This window comes from Pezoporus flaviventris, unplaced genomic scaffold, assembly GCF_033815535.1.
Source record: "Pezoporus flaviventris isolate CSIRO_AGI_PZ_B2104156 unplaced genomic scaffold, CSIRO_AGI_Pfla_v1 ptg000059l, whole genome shotgun sequence".
NCBI lineage: Eukaryota > Metazoa > Chordata > Aves > Psittaciformes > Psittacidae > Pezoporus > Pezoporus flaviventris.
The window spans coordinates 2,703,148-2,726,471 of record NW_026892607.1 but is presented as its reverse complement, the minus strand read 5'-3'; the positions used below and the strand labels follow the sequence as shown (position 1 = coordinate 2,726,471).

Sequence of the window (23,324 nt, the reverse complement as noted above, 5' to 3'; positions counted from 1 at the left end):
CTCACCGCCTGCCCCCTCACCGCCTGCCCCCTCACCGCCAGCCCCCTCACCGCCTGCCCCCTCACCGCCTGCCCCCTCACCGCCAGCCTCCTCACCGCCGCAGCCCCCTCACCGCCGCAGCCCCCTCCCCTCAAGCGTTGCAACAAGACACCACTTCGAGCCACCCAGCCCGCTTTTCTCTCTCACAATCCTGTGTAGCAATACAACTGGCCTCCCCCCCTGTACTTACAGAGTACCACAGTTACAGAGTCAAAAGGAGAATTGTTTCACATAACGACAGCCACAGAGAGCCTCCCTCCCCCCAAACTCCTTGATGAACAAACCCCACACATTACAGGGCCGCTGACCCCACCGGGGATCCCGGGGAGTGAACGGGCTCTGCGCCAGACGGCTTCAGCCTGACACACTCCGGGGGTGCAGCGAGGTCACACAGGCTGAACCGGGATACGTGCGGGTGGGAACAGAGACTTGGGGCAGGGGAAGTTAATCCTGTGGTGACAGATGTGAAGAACATGAGCATAAATCCATGTTTGGATTGCACAAGCAAATTTGCACAAGCAAATTTTCCAGAGTCAAAGTGCAGAAAATGCAGCTCCACGTTGCCACAATACCTGACCCTGCTACTTTCTGCTGAATTGCCTAGTGTCTGAGAGCAATTTAAGTAATTTAAGGAGATAGAGAATATAAACAAGATAAACATAATAATAAATTATTAGACCCCAAATACTCTCACAAAGTGGAAGGCACAGAACAGGACACATGGATATGCCACAAATGCTGGTTTTCACAGAGCAGTTCCCATTAGTAATGCATCCATTATATTTCTGCATTGAATAAGGTGTTAGAGAGGGTGAAGTTTTTACAATAAAATAATCATATAAAATAGTAAAATGATTATATTTGAGAAATTTATAAATCAATAGTGAGGCTTTGTATATTAGAAGACGTTGTAACTTTGCCATTTTGTATCATAGTTACTCTGTAACTACATGATACAATGGTAGTCTTGGTAGCAAGAGCTAACATAACTGCATATGGTGAGGGGAGTATGGGTGTATGTATTGTAAAACTCTACCCAAGCAGAACCTAAGTTTAAGATAGCCAAAAAGGGCATACCAGAAACATCCTGGTGAAGATAAGAGAATGCTAACGTCCACAAGACGATTGGGACCTAGCCAAGTACAGAAAAGGTGAAGAGGACAACCTGAGGAAGACTTCTTACTTCATCTGAGGAAGACTCCTTACTTCATCAGGGTGACCACCAGAGGGGGCTGCGCAAGCGCAAAGGAGGCTGATGTCGTAATAGATTGATGTAGCAATCTTTGATGCATATGTATTAGTAAATGATGTAATCTGTGTTGAATATGTATTAGTTACGAAATTTTTAGTGTATAAATTGCGAACGCGATGTGACGGGAATCGGAACCAGATTTGGGTGCGTACCCCTGGTTCCCGCTGCCTCAATAAAGCACCTCATATAACCATTCCGGTGGTTATGTGTCAGTTCTTACGCTAACAAAGGGACTCCATAATAAGCTGGTAAACAGTGACTTCATGCCTCTGCCTCCTCTTAGCTGGCCTTCAGTAATTAAAATTGCAACGTGAAGTTTCCAACATCACCTACAACCTGAGTTCCTGCATCTCTTCCACAGGAGCATGAGCAGCAAGTCAAGGGAAGGGATTCTCCCTCTCTGCTGCACTCAAAGGAACCCCCTTGCAGCCCTGATCCACCTCCAGGGCAGCAGCACAAGAGGGACGTGGAGGTGCTGGAGTGAGGCCAGAGGAGGCCATGGAGATGCTGCGAGGGCTGGAGCAGCTCTGCTCTGGAGCCAGGCTGAGAGAGCTGGGCTGGGGCAGCCTGGAGAAGAGAAGGCTCCTGAAGGGGAGACCTGAGAGCAGCTCCAGTGCCTAAAGGGGCTCCAAGAAACCTGGAGAGGGGCTTTGGGCAAGGGCCTGTAGGGACGGGCCAAGGGAAATGAATGGCTTTAACCTGCCAAAGGGGAGACTGAGATGAGCTCTTAGGCAGAAGCTCTTCCTTGTGAGGGTGCTGAGGCGCTAGCACAGGGTACCCAGAGGAGCTCTGTCTCCATCCTACACCACTGGGCTTCTTAGCAAGACATGGGAGAATCAATATTTTCCTAATGGAAGACGACAGAAGGGAGGAACACAAATTGCATTTGTCTGTCAGCTCCTGCACACAACAGCAGATAAAAAATTATGAAGCCCTTTGTCAGGCTCAAACTCATTTCAGTGTTTCACAAGCACTTGCTTGTGATGGTTAGGAGTCTGTATCAATACGATAGTGCATCTGCTTTGATGGATCACTGCCTTTGAGTCTGCTAAATCCCCAAATATGCAGGATGCTGAGCTGCCATTCCCAGTTCATTCTCCAGCACAGACCTACAGCAGTGGGTAAGATGAAACACCTTCGTATTTGTGTTCATGGTCAGGGGTGACAGAAAGGGCCCGTCTGCAGCTCTGCACAGTGGGCAGAGGAGATGGAAAGTATGCACAGCCCCGCCTGAGAGCCCCTACATACACAAGTTTATGCAATTGTGACAAATAGTGGATTTCAATTACAGCAACTTTCCTGTAAGTGAAAGCTGGGAGTTTCTAAGAACCCTTCTGACTAATGTGGTCCCGCTCTTGGCTGTGCTATGGCTGGGAAACAGAAAAGCCCTTCATCATAGGGCTGTAACGGCGACTGCAGCTGATAGATGCCAAAGCAAGCTCCAGTCAGGGGAACCCAAGACTGGGAGAGAGCAGGAGGTGCTGACTCCTGCCCCCGCTGACATTTGCGATGCTGGGAGCCAGCAGCCAGGAGCTGCATCTCCTCTGCTCAGTGCTGCAGGGGTGGGGAGCAAAGATCCCAAGAAAAAAGGTCCCCTCATGGAGGATGGCACCACTCACCTGGTGCCCCAGTGCTCAGCACATCCCACAGCGCGTCCTGGCTGCTGCAGGCATCCTCATGGGGGATTCCGGATGGAGATACCCACATGTTCCCTTCCCCAGATACCCCTTCGGGCTGCGGAGAGGGGGCTCATGGCCACATCTGCCTTCAGTGCAAAACGCACCACCTCCGTGACAGTGGTGCTCGGGTGAAGCTGTGCCCAGAGGAGCTGTGGCTGCCCCATCCCTGGCAGTGTTCAAGGCCAAGTTGGACACAGGGGCTTGGAGCAAGCTGCTCTAGTGGAAGGGGTCCCTGCCCATGGCAGGGGTTGGAGCTGGAGGAGCTTTAAGGTCCCTTCCAGCACAAACCAGGCTGGGATTCTGACCTGGTCAAGCTGCTGTACTACAGAAGAGGCAGGGCAGGCACTGGCAGAGCTTTCAGCATCAAAAGCCAGCTCTGCTCTCATTGATTCCCAAGGCACCCTCTCTTCCCAGCAGGTTCCTGCTGGTGTAAGGACAAGGACCATTTTGCCTCCAGCATCCCTCACCATGCAGGTTCACAGCACAGCACAGCACATTCACAGGGCAAGGAGCAGAGCTCCGTGCCACATTACATCCCTGGCCCCTGAGTGCTGCTGAGCCACCTGAGGCTGCGGTCCCTCACAACAGACATGGTTTAATCAGTCTCACTCCTGGGCTTAGTGTGAGACAATTATCTCCCAGGGAACAAGATGTAATCCTGAGTCAATGCAAGTGTGATCTGGGCCTCAACATGAAAAGAGAAATTCCCCTTGAAGTGTAATGCAGTCCGAATCCATGGCTGCAAAATCTAATCAAAGGATGAAACGTGCCCTTTTAAGTTCAGAAAGAATGCAAGATGTGAAATACATGATAGATCTGGAAGGGGCAGCTGGGCTGACTCCAGGAAAGTCATAGAAAGAATGGATGTTTAGAGCAGATCCCAAAGGATTACCTTCTGCTCAGATGTATAATCAGATGTTGCATTCTCCTGCCATTCACTTCAAACCCTCCCCACAAAGAGATGAGTTTCTGGCATGTCCAATGTGAGGCCAAGCCCCCAGTCTTGGGTAGGACAACCTCAGAGCCAGCTTCAGACCCACACTGAGTGTGTTAACAAAATCACTGAGCAGCTCATTGCGAATTCAGCTCTGGCAGTTTCATCTGTCCTTTCCCCATATAAATGGCACAAAAGAAATCCACATCTGCAGGGAGCAGCAGCTGGAGAACACAGAAACACACAAGCTGTTCCTGTGATAGTGAATATTCTTTTGATAGAAACCAGACACTTGTGCCCCTTTGCAAGCAGCCAAAGACCAACCGTTCCCACACCAGGACCTGGAGCTCATTGCACAGCATCGTGGCTGCACACTTCAAAATGTGTGTATCTGTGAGACTTCCGATGGATGGGCTTTTACTTTTTGACCTGCTGCAAACAGTAACCCACATTTTGGAGGAATTAAAGCTAAACCAGACACCAACACATTACACACAGTGCCACAACCCCACCACAAGCTGCAGTGTCCTGCTCTGGAGAGAACCAGCAGACCGAGCACAAAACCAGGTCTCCCCTCAAATCGCAGCTCTGTCAAGGGCCATGCTCACAAATGGTCATGGAATCCCAGCCTGGTTTGGGTTGAAGGGAGCTTAAAGCTCACCCAGCTCCAACCCCTGCCATGGGCAGGGACACCTTCCACTGGAGCAGCTTGCTCCAAGCCCCTGTGTCCAACCTGGCCTTGAACACTGCCAGGGATGGGGCAGCCACAGCTCCTCTGGTCCTCCCTCAGGACTCGCTTCATCCACCCTCAAGGTGCCGTTCAGCCTCCCAGGGCTCGGCTCTCCTTTGCCATGAACCATGCTCAGGCATTGCTTAGCAGCTCTGTATTCAGCATTCCAGTGAAACCCTATTTGGGCGTTTGTGATCTGATTTGCAAACACTGATCAAGGGTATTCAGAGGAGTAAATAATAATGGAAGTTACTTCTGGTTCCCGATGTCCTGGGGAGGGCACAGATGAGAGCTGCTCACCTTCTACTGCTCGCTCTGTGGAGCAGGGGGGTTCCAGCCCACCACTGCAGCCTCAGCACACCTACAGACACGGGATGTTCACAGCTCCCCATCAACTCCTTGCAGGCGCAGGCACATCTTCCTCTGCAGTTTATCCTTCCTAAAACTGCCCTTTTTCATTTAGTAACCTCCTTGTTAATGAAGACATGACAGAAACCAGCAGGACTGGGAATACAGAAATTAAGTCAGATATTTAGTGAAAAAATGTAACCACAAGCATGATAATTTCAAAGAGATTAACAGGGAAGAGATAGTTTTTACTACAGGGAGGATGAGAGGTACTAACTCACACAATAAACCCCCAATGCCCTTGAGGCTTTTCACTACCAGTTTTGGGCTTTCTGAAAGTAACAAGAGCTCCTCATTTTCATACCACCCACCCACCTACATCCCCTATAGCATCTTACTGTTTGCTTTTATAATATACTCCCATGCAATGAGGTGCTGCAGCATCCTGGTGAACCAGGAGTCACTGTGCCTGACTCATTTTGCTAAAAAGTACCTTCTTGTCCCCATTTCTGGAGGGCTGTTTGCTGGGCATGCATACCTTCAGCTCACTTTTCCCAGGAGTTCATCATTCCAGAGAATCAAGACTATTAGAACTTGTAACAGTCTTCCAATACCTAAGTGTGCTGACAAGAATGTGGAGAGGGGCTTGGGACAAGGGCCTGTAGGGACAGGCCAAGGGGAATGGCTTTAAGCTGCCAGAGGGGAGACTGAGATGAGCTCTTAGGCAGAAGCTCTTCCCTGTGGGGGTGCTGAGGCGCTGGCACAGGGTGCCCAGAGAAGCTGTGGCTGCCCCATCCCTGGCAGTGTTCAAGGCCAGGTTGGACACAGGGGCTTGGAGCAAGCTGCTCTAGTGGAAGGGGTCCCTGCCTGTGGCAGGGGGCTGGGACTGGATGAGCTTTAAGGTCCCTTCCAACCCAAACCAGGCTGGGATTCTGTGACTCTATTCTGTTTGCATGTGAATATATCCAGCTGTTCACTGCTCTGGAAGGCACAGTGCCGAGGCTGGCTGATAGGATTGTCTTTTTACTCTGTGCTTTCACACAGAAATGCTGTATTGATCCAGGATGGAAAGCAGTCTGCATTTTAATGACAAGAAATAGAAGTTTTCACCTATTTAATGCTCTGCTTGCACTCAGACACTGTGCTTTCTTCATCTGAGAAAGAAACAGAATGAAAAGACACCTCTGGAAATCCCATTTTTATTCAGTTTGGGAAAGCTGAACGCGGATCTGTGCAATCAGACTTGTAACAAGCAGCACTTTGTGACAAATGCCAGTAGTACTTTGTAAGCCATACCTGTAGTAGTTTGTGAGAAATGCCTGTAGTACTTGCACCTCCTTTATGGTTCTTCAGTATTTCATAAGCTGTGGGCAAGCTCTGCTCAGAGATGAAACCTTGCAGCCACCCACCACCTACCTCAAGCCAGCAGCACCCTGAAACACCTGGATATTCCTCGCCTGAATACTGCATTTTGCAGAATAAGTTGTCATAGATTAGAATTTATATCCTTTTTTTGACAAAAGCAAAAACATCAGTGACATCCATCTCCCACTGGAAAATTTACACAAATCCAGGGTCATTTCATCAGCTGATTTGGAATGCTGGTATAGGAAAAGATCAAATCAATACATCAGGGAAATTCAAAGCATATTTTAATTAATATTCCAGTTCCAAATATAAATCAAATCATTACCATAATTGACATCAGATGATTTTGTACTTTTTAAGTGAAAGAATCCTCTTTAAAAAGTTCCCATTGTTTACCAGGTATTGGATCTCGCTTCATTTTCAATGCTCCATAAGATATCAACAGGAGAAAAAACATTTAACCACATTTCCAACCTAATTAAACAACAAATACCTAACTCAGCACTTCTCAAGTTGGGCTGTTGGGTTAGAAGAGATGAGAAAAACTTGTTGTGCAGTTTGAGGAGCACTCACATTACCAACCAACCAACCCTTTGACAGAACAGCCCTGCAGCGCCAGCGTGACAAATAGAAACACTACCGAAACACTACCCTCACTGACAGAGCCAGGATAATATTCCTGAGTGTGCATCTGGCTGCTCTCAGACACAGTGTATTGACTCTATGAATTCCAAACCCAAGGGATTACAATAGAACAGGAAGGGACCCCCAGGAGAGCCCAGGCTGTGTGTCACAGTGCACGGTCCATGCACAGCCTGGCAGCAGCAGAATAAACCTACAGCACAAGGATCCCCAGGGATGCAGGGATTCCATTGAACAGATTCAAATTCTCAGAGACAAATCAACAGAAAATCATTAGCAATTTGGCTTTCCATGTCATCTTTCTTAGGCATTTCCACATTCAATTCCAAGTTCTGGCCTTAGACTTCAAGCTTTACACTCTGTGACCTGCGGTAAGAAGGAAAAATGAAAGACAATTACGCTAAGCACCTGTATCAACTGTGCTGGTTTTGTTTTCCTTTTCATAAATAAGGTACATTTTAGCATTAGATTATCTTCATGCTCGGTGCTGGCATATAGAAATACGTGCTCTTACTATGGTTTATTTTCCCTATCACCCAACAAAAAGAGAGTGAAAAACAGAGGGACAAAAAGTACATCGAACTAGGAGTCTATGATTCTATGTGTGTGTGCTCATACACAAACACATCTACACCTCATGCATTTTATGTGAGCTGCCTTGAGAAATGAAGTCCCTGTGTGGCATCACGTTCACTACCATGAATAAAGAACAATTTTAATCTACTGTCTCAAATCCAGAAGGTTGGGTAGAGGAGTAGGAGTAGTGCTTACAAATGAAATAGGTTACTCCAGTATTGGACTTACTGTCTGATAGGAGCTCTTCGCTTGAAGCTCCTTAATATATTTCAACCCTCTAAAACTATGACATGAAACATCTGAAGCACGCACTAGGCACTTCCATGTCTACATGAGTTTCCCCTCAGCCTGACTTTAGTGGATACCCGCATCACTGGGTCAGGCACATCCTGTCTGAATCTATGTCAACTCAGATGGTGGCTGACAAGGATTGTAAACCTTGGTGCACAGAGAAACCTAACAACAAAAGCTTTACACACACTCTGCAAGGTACCCTTATGATTAAATCAAGTGAAGCAAGAATTACCAGCAGATAGTTTGGTGAGGGAGGCAGAGGGGAAATCATTTTGGGAGTGATGGCACTAAGGTAACAACCCACTTACTGCAGCTTCCAGGGCCTGATCTAGATCTTTCAGTAAGTCTTCTTCATCTTCCAAACCAATCGACAGGCGAATTAATGTGTCGCTGATTCCAAGAGCTTCTCTGTCTTCTTTAGGCACTGAAGAGTGAGTCATGATGGCCCTGGAGGAAAAAAATAGCCTTTTTTCTAAGAAGTTTTTAGTTTTATCATTAAAGACAAAACCAATTGGTTTCCTGGCAGCATTCCCTGAAAATCCATGAAGGTTTTACACCTTTTGGGTCCCACCTGCTGATTAACCCACAGATGCAAAGGGATCATGTCCTCAACTCCTGTAAGTTACATGAACTGCAGACAAGTCAGTGACTTGTATCTCCCAGTACAGTATTTCCAAGCCACTCCTGATGAATAACAAGTGGATACTTAATCTGGACCTGAAAAAGGAGAAAGTCCTATTCCTCTTCCTCCCAGATATATTTAATTTCTATCTTATTTTCTAGAAAAGGGTACCTAAAAGCTCTGCTTTAAGCACATGGAGAAACAGCTGCAATAGACAATCTCCAGAGTGAAATCTCCTGAGATTTTGATTTTAACTTTTGGTTTCTTGGGTCATTTGTCAAACTGCACCCACTTACAGTGACGAGTTTGTTCCATCTGCTATGGAGGATATAGCTAAGGAGCTATTTACCCCATGTGTTCAGTCACTGACATTCACCAATTCACAATTACATTTTGGATTAGAATCCAAAATGGTTTGTGTTGGAAGGGGCCTTAAAGATCATCCAGTTCCAATCCCTGCCAGAGGCAGGGAACTGCTTGAGTGTTTTAAGATTTGCTGTTATTCAAAAATGAATAACTGAAAATATTGAGCATATAAATTTAGCCATAACTTTCTGTGTATTTCTTTGAAAAGCAGACTGGATTTAAGTGAAATAATCTAATTTCATAAAAATCCTATTTTTTAGCCTTTTAACCTAGATAGGGGCACCTAAGCATTACTAAATTCCCCACAAAATTCCCCTGACATGGAGCAGTCAATGCAGCATGCTGACCATGCCCTCTTGTGTAAGCAGGCAGAACAGCAGAGCTCCTTCCTCAACAGGGCGACCAAAACTGCTCACTACTAAAACACATGTTGATTTCTTGGATTTCTTATCATCACAGTAACAGATCACATCTCAGTCCCCAGTTAAGACAAGGAAACGTGGAAATCCTTTTAACATCCCACTCATATTGACTAAAGCCACGCTCATTCTGGAGTAACCTCTGGGGTTTGCTCTATACAACATTCTATCCTTGGATCTCAATTATATGCCAAATATCTTGGCTTTGTGGACTAGAAAGTTTTAGAACTCCCATCACGTTTTTTTGTTACCCTGCAGCTGGTTTTAGGCTTTTAAGATGAAGGATGACTTACGGATGCTCTGCGAGGCTTTCATAGCCACCCAGACTCTCAGCCAGCGTAAAAACCTACAGGAAAATCAAGTTAACATAACAAGTGTAAGGTTCTGAATGCTTGGAAAGAGATGGTTAAGGGAAAAGGAATGTTTAGGGGTTTTTCTAAGTTTTTCTATGATAATTTTTATATTAGAAAAGGTATTACCTGTAATTAGGGTATAAATTCTACATTTAGCAGGTAAGAGATGATACTAAGATTTAAACCAGACTCGTCCTAAAAAAGGCTCTGAAGAGACACTGATGCAAAGCTGAAACTAAAATATGCCCATGTTGATCAAATGTAATTCAGGAGTAGCTCCCACAATGTGATACATGGGCAGCACGGAGGAAGGGCAGAAGGGAAAATGCACAACAGGAGGGAGCAGCTCTGCCTGGGCACCAGCAGTGTTCACTCTGTTCAGATAGAGCAGGCTGCCTGAACAAAGACTCAGATCTCATAAATTTCAGCTGAGGTTTAAGTGATTATACCCTATCTTACAACCCCTTCTTTCAGCAGTGATCTCTGAATTATGGGCATACATTCCTGGGTGACAAAGGGCCCTCTGGAGAGCCAGCTGCATCAAACATAAATTCACAGCGTGTCTGCTGTGAATGCACTTACTGCCCTCAATGTTCCTCTGCTGCTCCTGCTGCTCATATTCACTTTTATTCCCTTTAAACAAACTAACCCTAAACCTATCAACTAAATAACTCTCTTCTCGCCATGGTTTAAGGAAATGGCTTTACTTCTGTACCAACCTAGTGACAAGCTGATGGCTATCCAAGTCAAAGGGCTGACCTGAGTATACTCATAAGAACTTGCTTCTCCTGGATTGTATTTCCTGACACTTTCTGTCCAAGCTGGTAGATCTCCCGTGCCAGGATTAAATGCTCTCTCGTGTAAAACAGTATTTTATCGGAAAACCATGTCTTTAGTAAGTCATTTTCAGCTTCCCACATTGAGTGGGAAGTAAGTAAGACAGGGAGGAGAAGGAAGTTCTAATTTTCTTCTTTTGATTATTATATGTTGATTTGTTTTCCAAGAACAAACCAGCAAAAGCACAAGTGCAGGAAGCAAATTAACCAGAGATCAAGACTAGCCAACACATTAAAGAGTACAGGCAGAATAAATACATGGCAAAGACAAAGGCAAAAGCCTATGGTTTAAGTAAAATAAACAAACAAGTCTTCCCCAACCTGAGGGACTCCCTCTTTGTTTCATGATTCACGTCATTTCTCAACGGGATTTTGCCCTGATGAGTGCTTTGAACTATTACAACAGTATTACACCAGCCCCAGCTCCTCTGCTTTCAAATCCTACAGGCATTTCTGCAGAAGGCAGGTATGCAGGCCCTTTGTAGGCCTGGATATACTACACCCTACTGTGTAAACAAACACCTCAAATCAGCTTAGGCATCCTTTACTTCCCTCTCATTAGCCTCCCTTTACAAATAATCTATTATTTAGGGATGGCTACACCCAAAAGACTTCAAGAGCTTTGCAAGTCCAGAGAAAGACTCTTCCCACCCCAAGAAAAAACACTTCCTTTACCACCCTCAGTAGCACAGTCTCAGTCCCTCTAAAGCAGCATGCATTTACCATCATTTACCTTTAAATTCTTGAGGAAGGTAGCAGCATGTTTGAGACTCCCTTTAATGTAAAAGGTGACCATGCCAGGACAGCCAGTACACTGCCGTTTGATCAGCTCATGCTGAGGGTGTGAAGGCAAACCTGAAATCCAGAGAAGTTGCTTTAATTTAATTGCTATCATTTCAAAGGGTAGAGCAGCTCACTCACAGCAACGCAGAAACAGCTGCTGCCGAGGTGGACACGCAGTCAAGTCACCCAACGTGAAGAGCGTACAAGCTACACATAGTACTGCAGTGCTCAACTCCAGACGTCACCCACTCTGAAGTCTTGCCAGCATACCTGGGAAAATGACTTTCTCCACCCGGGAATCTGACTCAAGGAACCGAGCAACAGCCAACGCGTTGTGGAAATGTTGCTTCATCCGGAGGTGCAGTGTCTTCAGACCACGATTGCACAGGTAACAGTCAAAGGGGGATGGAACGGCTCCAAGAGCTACAGAAATGAAAACGTGCAACAAAGGGGGGGAAGGTTTAGTAAAATTTCACAAAGTCCCGATTCCCAAATTCCTAAAGTTAGAACAAGACCAGTGGAAAGAGATCTGATGCAATCTGCCTTCCTCACACGGTAACCCAGGCAATTAATGAGCTGGATGAACAAGGTGAAGACGCAAGGATTAAATGCATTAGACACAATATACCTTTAGTCTCTCTGTTGTAGACAGAGGGCAGACAGAATACTACGCAGAAATGTATTGTTACAATTAAGAGGCAGTAAAACTGTTAAAATCAACCTATATAAGAAAACTGCATTAGGCATATCCTCTGATGGGTGAATGAGTTTAAAAACCCAGATGTACTTGATACGAGTTAGGTGGAATTAAATAAAGGCAAAATTTAAATGTTTATATGCCTCTTCATGTACAACATCAAGATAATATAGGAAATGATGGTGCTTTCTGCCATGGCCTTAACTGCAACCTAAAGAGAGGCTTGGCAAGGAGCCGTGTCCCATGTAACTGCAGGTGCTGCCCATGGGGACAGCATCTGATGCTTTCAGGAAAGCAGGGACAGAGGGAATTACAGTCCTGAGGCCAAGAGTGCTACCTCCATTCAAGCCCCTGCCCCAGACAATTCATTCCGCTCAGCAGCCCCTGGTGAACAAATGGGGAACAACCCACCCTGCTCTCAGTGGGAAGCGTTGTTAACATTATTCGAGAGAGAAGCCAGGGAGGCACACCAAAAGCTGTGGGGTTTGTATAAGGCCAGTGAAAAGCAGGGAAGAGAATTCAGGATTCTTACATCTGTGTCACCACTTCCTCTCTGGACATTTACACTTCTAAACATTTAAATGACTGAGCTACATCTCTAGATAGGTTTCATACTTGTGTGCATGCAACATGCTTTCCATTACAAGCTGGTACATTTGAACACAACTGATTTCAAGGTACTTCCTACATTGACTACTTACAGTTTTGTAAGAATTTAAGCCTTTCGTAGAGATCATCACGGTTTACTGAAACGAGTCCCATTACAACATCACTATGCCCTAAAAACACAAGGAGAAGACAAGAACAGAATCAGCCACTCCATCAGCTGCAGGGTTATGCCACAAACCCATGTTTTCTCAGTCTTTTTGCTAATACAGTCCCTTTTTTGCAAGACACTGGGCTCCTTGTCATTGCTACATCTGTCCTTCCTGCACAGCACAAGGACTGTAAGGCAGATTTCAGCTTTTTCTAAAGCTCTGGTGAGCAGCATGCTCCGCCCTGTGCCCCCAGACAGTTCCCAATAGAACTGCCAGAAAGTGGGAATTCCAGGGTACAGGAATCAGGTGTGTCCTGCTGAGCTGTCTTAGCAAGGGTGAACACCAGCCAGAAAACTTCCTCTTCTACCCACATCACCAAGGACATCCAGTCACGTTAGCTCCATGTGGGCTGCCTGGGACACAACACAGTGAATGTGCTTTTGGACAGGCTCCACCACAGATGAATGAAACCTGCTTTGAACCTGAATGGAATTTCTAGCCACCACCTTCTACTGAAGCCACTTGCTTTACTGTAGTCAAAACCAACACGGCTAGAAACACCTCTAGGTCTATTGCCTGAAGACAGGTCAATATTCCTTCTCCCAGGGATAGTTTAGGAGCTATGAAGACTAATGGTCTACTGGATGGCCCATCTCCTCTGACAATCCATGTAAGAATTACTAAAAGGCACACTGGTTTTCGTGAACTAGGAAGGTGCTGAGGTGCTGGCACAGGGTGCCCAGAGAAGCTGTGGCTGCCCCATCCCTGGCAGTGCTCAAGGCCAGGCTGGACACAGGGGCTTGGAGCAAGCTGCTCTAGTGGAAGGGGTCCCTGCCCGTGGCAGGGGTTGGAGCTGGGTGAGCTTTAAGGTCCCTTCCAACCTCAACCAGTCTGATACTATGAACTGCCCACAGCCAGAATGGCTCTTGAACAGCCAGCCTGAGCTGTGTCAAAGTGACACACTTACCATTCATGTATTTGGTGGCAGAATACATGCAAATATCAGCCCCCAGAGATAAAGGACGCTGAAATGAAATGGAAACAATAGGTATGGTTAAAGCTCATGTGTACTGTGGTTCATTTCAAGCTACCCAAAAGGCTGCGATCCAACACAGAAAGTAACAATAGGTGAAGAAACTAAAAACCACAAAAACTTAAGACCTTAAACATAAAACCCTGAGAATGAAGATAGGATATGTGACAAAAACAATAGTACAGGAAAGCACTCCGAGTTCAAGAAAAGCACAATAAAAAGAACACAAAATAAGATGTAATTTAAAAGCACTGGTCCAATTCCCACCAGCTTCAGGGGAGGAGGGACTGAATACATCCAACATACATTCATATTTGTGAAAAAATAGTTCTATTGCTCAGCTGAGGCAGGGATAAGTAATGCTATTTACGGTGTGTTTGTTTGGGAAATGAAGGCCTCAATGCAGTCTGCAAAGAAAAAGATCTGCACTGCTGTCTAGATATGGGTACTGGTGATACCAGTATTAGTGATACAGCACTGAAAGAGCAACTGAAACCTGAAGAGGTTTCCTTTGCCAGGTCTCTCTTCCCTGACCTCCCAGAAGCCTTTCGAAGGTGAAGCAAAGGCAGATGTTGATGGGCGAGAAGTAATGACCAATATTTTTAATCAGTCACTAAGCAAAGGACTTTGCACATAAGATAAACACATTTCAAAGGCTGAAAAGTATCAATATGTTAAAAGGTAACAAAGCAGATTTAGAATGAAATGCTGCTGCTGTCAGCTTAAACGCGGGCACCTAGTCAAGGAACGTGGATGATGTGCATTCCCGGTGCGCAGCCAGGAGAGCAGCAGCATAAACACCAGTGCCTCTTACACTCAACAGTGCTACACAAATCACCCTCAAATTAGGATCTTCTCAGCACAGTGCATCAGCAGCAGTATGGAGGGGTTTAAAGGCATTCACTATTAATTAGAGTTAATCATTACAACTGACTTTCTCTTAGCAGCAGGCCAATAAAAGCCACATTAACTAGCTCATATATCCAGATGCTCACTTGGCTTCTTTCAAACTTGTCTTGCCAAGTAAATGTATGTTGCAAAGGGGAAATCGTCAAGCCTTTGGTATGCAGAAGACAAACTCAAGTGCTGCTTTAGCTAAGCATTAACACCTTCTGAAAGCTCTCTTAATTTATAAAGATCTCAGTGCCCTTAACAAAAACAGACACCTTGCCTTTTGCATTCATAAAAAGCTTTTACTTTAGACTTAAAAACACAGCGAATCAGCATCATCTCCTGGGAAATACAAATGAATATTTCTAGCCCACGTTAAGATGAACCAGACTTCAAAGTTTAATAGTCTTCACTTCATGTATTCTAGTTATCCAAGCATAAATGTTATGCTAGTTGTTTGAGATCAAAAGGACAAACTCTTAAGCCACACATTCAACAAGATATTGAAGAAAAGTTAAATTGAATGTCTCAAAAGGAAACAAAGTTTGCTTGGTTTAACTTTTTCTTCCACTGCTCTTTTCAGAATATCAAGTGGTTCAGAACAGATCATAAACAGCATATACAAAAGAAATGGTATAAAAAGGCCAAAGTTAGGAAACAGGATACTTCTTAATAGGCCTGTTATGATTTCCATCAGTGAGAACTAAAAAAACATGATTTTTGAATGGCTTACCTGATTCAGTGTGTTTATTGGACTGTTGAGCTATACTGGGTTTGCTGGTATCAATCACACTGGGATGGGGCTAGCTACAAAGTACTGCACATACCATCCTTAGTAATGTAAATAGCACAGTACATGGGTTGTATTTAGAAACAGAACAGGTCATTTTACAAGACATAGATCAAAACTACAGTCCCATGGTGGTGTTTCCATTTAAAAAATGCACCTTTTAATACATTGAAATGATGGGGTAATTGTAAACAAAGTGCTTACCTGGAAATATGCAGACATAAAAGTGTTATCTACCGCCAGAAGAACATCTTTATGCTTGTGTACTGAATCTGCACACGCTTGAATGTCAATGACCTTCAGTGTGGGGTTTGTGGGTGTTTCAATCCAAACAAGCTGCAGTAATTCAACAACACAAAATGTCAGTTTAGAGGTTTTACAGTGCTGGCGATGATACACGTGTAAGTCCACAAGTGGTTTAATTTGTTGAGTGTCAGCTTCTCCTGCAGGTTTGCAGAGTGGCAATAAGACAGCATCCCTACTGCAGAAAGACAGGGTGCCCAGAGAAGCTGTGGCTGCCCCATCCCTGGCAGTGTTCAAGGCCAGGTTGGACACAGGGGCTTGGAGCAAGCTGCTCTAGTGGAAGGTGTCCCTGCCCGTGGCAGGGGGTTGGAAATGGATGGGCTTTAAGCTCCATTCCAACACAAGCCATTCTGTGATTCTGTGGCTCTTGAGAGAGGCAATATTTTACATAAAAATAGCTGATAAAAGGGAATAACATCAAAGCTTTGGAAAACCTCAGCGCATTGCATCTGAAGAAGGCCTGACATAGCCACACCAAAGTCTTTACATTCAAAACTTTGTAAGCCTTTTCCAGCTCAGTGATCTTCCACTAGAGCAGAGGGTTATTTATCTGTTCCAGTGACAGGGAGCACCCCCTCTTCCTCTGACCTTGCTGCTCCCTTTGCTGTTTCTGACCTTTTCTCTCTTCCCCTCTCTCTCCATACTGTTTTTATCCTTCTAAGTGTTGTCAGTGAGGCACCACCACCAAGTGGACTGGAGTGGAGAAGTGCTGGAGCCAGCTCTGCCCCAATCTGTCCCCACAAAAGACACCCCTGTAGCCCACTCTGTTTGACACGTACACCCATTACAATAAGAGCAAGAATCGAATTGTTGAACGACATTAAGCAAGTAAGTTCAGCAATTTCCCTCTCCCCTACCTTGGTCTCTGGTGTAATTGCAGCTTCCAGGCATTTAATACTTGAACAGTCAACAAAAACTACATTCAAACCCATTTTCATGGCTACTTTCCTGAAGTACCTGTTTGTGCCTAAAAAACACAAACGAAAAAATCAGAGGTGCAAAACAAAACTTCACTGATCCCCAGACTCCTGCATTCATGCATGGAAAGTCAGGAGGGTACAGTTTTATGCTGTACACCATGAATGGCACATTAGTATTTTTTATTCCCAAAAAGTTTAAAGATTTCCATAGATCACGGAAAAGGACTAATGGGAATATGGAATCAGAGTGATTGAAGAAGTACTTTCAATTATCAGCTCTTTGGGGTTGGTTTAATCAGAAAATTAAATGGACCCCTTTTAGTTCACCTGCTTCTAACATTTCCTCCAGTCCTTTGCCATGCACAAGTCAGTGGTTACAGCTTTCACATTCTCTTTCCCACTTTTCAATTACTTCTTTCCACCACACAAACTCTTTTCTATTTCATAAGCTTCACTGCTGCTTCTTCTCCCACATTCTCAAGGGGAAAACTCCAGCTACTGTGTTTCTTTACCATTCCATTGAAGCAACATGTAGCAAGAAACATAAAGGAGTGATTACTTCCTTCCTTTCTGTCTTTGCAACCCTTCATTGGAAAGACTAAAAGAAGAAGCCAGGAGCAACCAGTTGCTCATTAGAAGTGCAGCATAGTGACTATCTGCTGCCTGGATTAAAAATTAATTCCTTCAGTCTTTCTGCCAAGGTTGTTTAACATTCATTCACTCACACGGAACACGAGTTTGCCATTTAGCCATAAAGTCCTAACACGTGCAGGGTATGATCCTGTGCGCTGAATGCTGTGTCTGAATGATGATTTTTTAAAGGAAATACTTTTATGTCTACAATGAGCTGTATATTATAGTGTCACTTGTGCTGTAGGAAATATGTGCAGGTATAGGAAATTTGCGCCTAGGCTGTCAGCTCTACAAACAACAGAAAGTTGCTTTACATACTTCAAGTAATAACACACTACAATGAAACCTTAGATGGAAATCAAAGGTTGCACAGAAAGTAGCTCTTTTAAGAAGTTACATCAGCGGCTCACAGTTCAGAAGTGCCAAAACCTGACAGCTCCTCCTCACCCTCCCAAAACTCAGCAACTCTTAAACACATCCCAGGCAGCGCACTTGTCAGCATTGCCTGAGAGCCTTTCAATTCTTTCACTGTTTTTCTGTCAGCCTTGCAATCTGCAGCCTCATTTGAGTTAGCAAGTGCAGCACTGCTCTGTTAGCAAGTGCAGCACTGCTCTGTTAGCAAGTGCAGCGCTGCTCTGTTAGCAAGTGCAGAGCTGCTCTCCTATCCAACCCGGCCTTTTACAGAAAAACATGGTAAAAGCTTAGCAAAGCCAGTGTGCCCTTGACGGAGCAGGGGCACATACCAGTGCTCATACCCACTGACTCAAAGGTTGCTATTACAAGGCTGAAAAGACAGGCTGAGAGAGCTGGGCTGGTTTGGCCTGGAGAAGAGAAGGCTCCTGAAGGGGAGACCTGAGAGCAGCTCCAGTGCCTGAAGGGGCTGCAGGAAACCTGGAGAGGGGCTTGGGACAAGGGATGTAGGGACAGGCCAAGGGGAATGGCTTGAACCTGCCAGAGGGGAGACTGAGCTGAGCTCTTAGGCAGAAGCTCTTCCCTGTGGGGGTGCTGAGGCGCTGGCACAGGGTGCCCAGAGAAGCTGTGGCTGCCCCATCCCTGGCAGTGTTCAAGGCCAGGTTGGACACAGGGGCTTGGAGCAAGCTGCTCTAGTGGAAGATGTCCCTGCCCATGGCAGGGGTTGGAGCTGGAGGAGCTTAAAGGCCCCTTCAACCCAAATCAGTCTGTGATTCTATGATTCTAAGAACACGAGCAGGAAAGAGGACTAGGAACAGCCAGAAGAGCACGAGCTAGGAGAAAAGCAAGCAGGGATGTCAGGGGACAAGGAGCCCCTAACAGCCAAAAGAGGAACGAAGGGGATGAACACATATTGGCCACAGTATTCAATGGCAGATCTGCAGATGTAACATGTATGGGGTGTGAGGTCTGCTGAATAAGGCTGGCTGGGGGGAAGCTGGTCTCTTTACAACAAAAGCATGAAAAAAACCCTCAGGGAAGAAACCATGAGATTCATCTGTGCCGAAACCACCAGGGGCTGAGGCTTTAATGAGCAGATGAACTGGTTTTGCTTGAAAAATACACCCATGGGCCTTTCTGAAGTGAGAAGCTGATAATACACTTTGGCCAAATGACTTACTGAGTTCTGAGGTGGGAGGGCAGTGTATTAAAGGACTAGCTTGTCACTGGGGACTCCTGCTCCACTCAGCTTGGCTCCAGATGTACTTGGAGATGAGCTATCTGACATGAACTAAGACATTAAAGCAAATGTGTGTATCTGTATTTGATGTGCACAACCACAGAGAACTGATTAGCAAACAGTAATCACTCAGCACTGGGAAAGGTGATTACTCTTGCTAAAAGGTTTTCCAGCTATTGCTTGGGAAAGCACAGCCTGTTGCTGGCCTCTCTAACCTTCCTTTGGAAACAAAGCAGGTTTGATCTCCTTGTGCCAAGGACTTGGAGCAGATGGAGACAAGCTTTTCTGACCAGTGAAACATAGGAGTTGGGCACTGAGGACACTGATTGTCATAGGGCGTTCGAGCTGACTTTCCTACTAAGGACTGTTAGGTGGCATCAATCTTTTGAAGGACTTTGGCAGAGGTGGATGAACTCTGTTCCTGGGGAGTTTCTTGGAAGAATGGATAAAAAAAAAACTATACAAGATCAAAACCTAATAGTGAGCTGCAGCACCGCTGAAGCATTCAGAAGACATGTGCATAGCAGATGCAAGTTGTGCTTTCAGGAAAGATGACAGAATTGTTGTTTGAAACAGTTCAGACAAAATGCTGGTTGATAAAGGGTCAGACCTGGGAAAGGGATAGTAAAATACCAGGAGCTGGGAAACTTTGCTGTGCTGGACTGTGGGGGGTCCTGCTTTGCAAACAAATCTGTGCAAGGCCAAGATATTGCTGTTTTCTACTTATTATTAGTTAGTTATATTGTTTTAAACCTGCATGTTATGCCACAGAACCTTTCAGTGTCTGAATTCCTAACACCAAAATCAGACAGGGGTGTTCTGTGTTCTCAGAAAGTGAAAAGGCTGTAAAGGGAAGTAAGGTCCTGTGTGGGAAATTCAGTTCATGACAAGCACAAATAGGTACATTTAATCACTTGTGCAATGAACATCAAAAGCATCCTTGTGGTTTACATACCTCCATAGACATCATCCATGCAGATAATCGTGTCCCCTGCCTTTAACAGGTGAGTAATATTCAAAGTAGCAGCTAAGCCAGAAGCATAAGCCAAACCTAAAAGAGAAAACAGTAAGGGGCAGACACTGTGTTTTAATGTGATAAAACCTTGTCAAACTTGCCTTCAATTTCCTCACTTTGCTTTTAAAAGGAACCTGTTCTGTCACTCTCACACTATCTCAATCATTCAGTGGACTGAGTAAAAGCAGCAGCCTGATTTTACACAGAGTGGAACCCAGAATGAACAATAGTCCAGGAAGCACTGCTGCCTGTCTCCTGCTCCCCACTGCACTCAGTGCGGCTGCACAAGGACAGATTCCATTTAGCTCAGACATCAAATGCAGCGAGAGGAAGCCCTGCAGAAGCCCAGGGATTGAGCTGGACTTTGCTGAATGTGTTGAACACTTTTCACTCTTGCCCATAACCAGCAGGTACAGGCTGTGAAAGCCTTGCTGTGATGTGACTGCTGCTGACAGCTTGGTGTCCTTGCTCCCCAAGTTATGCTTCCTGTAGACCATCAGGAAACACCATGCTGCCATCTTGCTTGAGGAAACTATTAATTACTTACAGTATTTAGCTCCATCTAGTACTGCCACAGCCTTCTCCAGGCAATTCCGGCTGGGGTTTCCACTCCGGCTGTATTCATAACCCTATCGGGAAAGCAAGAAACAGACACAACTTAAGAGAGAGCACGGAGGAAGCTGTGTACAATAGTTGTCCCAGGTTCCTTAAAAAGCCCTTGTGCTCAGCACTGAGATTATGCATCCACCTCCTCCAAGACCATCAGGCTGGTTTCCTGGCTACACCAAGCTGCTGTACACAGCATCTGATCAGGCATCCCCAACCTCAGAATGGTTTCTAGGGATGTGCTGGGGGAAGTATCCCACTGCTGGCCATGTTCTCCTACTTTTTCCCAGATAACCACTTCTGGTCACTGTTGGAGAAAAGGCTGACAGATTCCACACATTCTTATGTTATCAGGAAGGATGTGTCCCATCACCACAATGCTCTGCTTGGAAGATGCTACAGGGCACTGACCAGCGCCAACCTGTACCCATCAAAAGTTCTTGAAAGCTCAGCCGTTTCCCTGGCATGAAACCAGACCAAGTTCCACTTTCCAGTGCAACAGTTTTTATGTGAAGACGGAGAAAATTGAACAAGAAACAAAAAATACTCATGCAGGGGAGACCTTACAGCAGCTCCAGTGCCTAAAGGGGCTGCAGGAAAGCTGGAGAGGGGCTTTGTCCAATGGCCTGCAGGGACAGGCCAAGGGGAATGGCTTTAAGCTGCCAGAGGGGAGACTGAGCTGAGCTCTTAGGCAGAAGCTCTTCCCTGGGAGGGTGCTGAGGCGCTGGCACAGGGTGCCCAGAGAAGCTGTGGCTGCCCCATCCCTGGCAGTGTTCAAGGCCAGGTTGGACACAGGGGCTTGGAGCAAGCTGCTCCAGTGGAAGGGGTCCCTGCCCGTGGCAGGGGTTGGAGCTGGAGGAGCTTTATGGTCCCTTCCAACACAAACCAGGCTGGGGTTCTGTGCATGGATGCACATGTTACAGAGGGAACTGTTAAGTGTCCTGGTATCTGTGTACTTTCAGGACTTCTGCTTAATGAGAACTTGGTTGCATGCAGGAATCTGGCAGATGGCTCTCACAGAGCTTCCAGCAGGAACACAGCCATGCTCTTGTCAGCACAGGGACACAGCAGCATGTGACTGCTTCATCTGTGGTCTTCTTCAAAACAGCTGCTGACTTAGAAGCACTCACAGCATTATGCGAGTGGCTGTGTGGAATCAAAGATCACACGGCAAACACGGATTGCCCAACCAGCACAGGGTGATGTTCAGGCACCAGCTTAGGAACAAACTGGTTTGTGAACGGCAGGTTTGTGCCATCTCCCTCATACTTGAGTGGCAGCCATCAGAAACCTCACGATAGTTCAACCCCGATGCTTCCCGCACTTTCTACAATACAATAAAATACAAACCATTTGACATGGTTTAGTGGTGGCCATGACAATGCTAGGAGAACGGTTGGACTTGATGATCATACAGGTCTTTTCCAACTTGGCTGATTCTATGATGCTATCCACAAAACGCTGCTGAAACACTTGTTTGCTCTGCAAGGACAACTGGGGCAGCCTCTTACACAACTGCTGTAATTGGGAAAACAGATCTTGCTCGGGGACAGCAGAAAGTTTTGTCATCACGCAGACTTCAAGAGAGCCCCAGCCGCACAGAAACCATCCGACCGGCGCCTGAACCTTAGAGCCCGGTTACAGCTTCCTCCACCCACCGTCCACGTGGGAAACGATGTCTGAGGGTCGTTCGGGAGCGAGAATAAAGGGACTGTTTCCACGTGCTGCAACCGGGAGTCCCCATCCCTTTCCGTCCCTTCCCATCTCCTCTCCTCCCCTTCCCAGAGGCTGCCGCTCCCCCTCTGGCCCCTCCCGCCATGCCGGAGCCCCCCGGTCCGTCCCGGCGAGGACAAGCCCGCCCCGGTGCCCCGCCGCCGGCCGCACTCACCGCGTGCTGCCCGGGGCCCTGCTGCTTGAAGGTGGTGGAGAGGGAGATGGGCGGCACCACGGCGCCAGAGCTCCACTGCTCGGGCTCCTGCCCGGCGTGAATCGCCTGCGTGGCGAAGCGCGCGAACGGCGGCAGGAAGTCCCGGGCCCCGCCGTGCTCCATGGCTGCGCTCCGGACACCGCCACCGCTGCCGCGCCACAGGGACCGGCACCGGCACCACAGCCCCACGCCACCAGGGGCCCGGCGCGGGCGGGGCCTCGCCGCCGCCTCCCATTGGCTGCGGCGGGGAAGGGCGGGGCGGGACCGGGCAGCGCCCGCGCCGCCGGGAGGGGAGCGCCTTCCGGTGCGGTCCCGCCCGCCCGCCGGGGGGCGCCGCAGCACCGCAGCACGGCCCCGGGGAGGGCGGGAAGAGGCTGCCCGGCGGCTGGGGCTCTGCGGACGGGGATGGGGGCCGCTGACCCCACCGGGGATCCCGGGGAGTGAACGGGCTCTGCGCCAGAGGGTTTCAGCCTGACACACGCCGGGGGTGCAGCGAGGTCACACAGGCTGAACCGGGATACGTGCGGGTGGGAACAGAGACTTGGGGCAGGGGAAGTTAATCCTGTGGTGACAGATGTGAAGAACATGAGCATAAATCCAGAGGGACCTGGACCGTGGGAACCTCCTGGAGCTCAACAAGGGCAAGGGTAAGGGCAAGGTCCTGCCCCTGGGTCGGGGCAATCCCCACCACGAACCCAGGCTGGGGGAGACGGGATGGAGCATCCCTGAGGAGAAGGACTTGGGGGTTGGGTGAGGAGAAGCTCCTCACTTAAGCTATGATGTCTTAAACCTCCTCACCTACTTTTTCCTGTTCAGTTTAATTCCCCTGAATATCCTCTGTCACTCTACAAGACGACTG

At 46.9% G+C, this 23,324-nt stretch overlaps 1 protein-coding gene across 1 annotated transcript; it reads right to left on the bottom strand.

The window, feature by feature from the left end:
• Positions 1-6,617: 6,617 nt before the first annotated feature.
• On the bottom strand, positions 6,618-22,641 carry LOC133277675 (cystathionine gamma-lyase-like). The gene is made up of 12 exons (XM_061469773.1): positions 22,427-22,641; positions 20,480-20,561; positions 19,873-19,968; positions 16,571-16,680; positions 15,615-15,746; positions 13,664-13,721; positions 12,640-12,717; positions 11,512-11,664; positions 11,192-11,313; positions 9,563-9,615; positions 8,171-8,309; positions 6,618-7,358 (listed from the first exon to the last, which is right to left on the bottom strand). The coding sequence occupies exons 1-12, from the start codon at positions 22,586-22,588 to the stop codon at positions 7,338-7,340; spliced, it is 1,206 nt and encodes a 401-aa protein (XP_061325757.1). The 5' UTR covers positions 22,589-22,641; the 3' UTR covers positions 6,618-7,337.
• Between the last annotated feature and the right edge of the window lie 683 nt (positions 22,642-23,324).

Coding starts and splice junctions, on each gene's coding strand:
- LOC133277675 (XM_061469773.1), bottom strand. CDS start 22,588: ATGGAGCACGGCGGGGCCCGGGACTTCCTGCCGCCGTTCGCGCGCTTC. Junction 11,314..11,511: donor GGAGAAAGTCATTTTCCCAG/GTATGCTGGCAA, acceptor TCTGGATTTCAG/GTTTGCCTTCACACCCTCAG. Junction 7,359..8,170: donor ATCAGGCCCTGGAAGCTGCA/GTAAGTGGGTTG, acceptor TTCTTACCGCAG/GTCACAGAGTGTAAAGCTTG.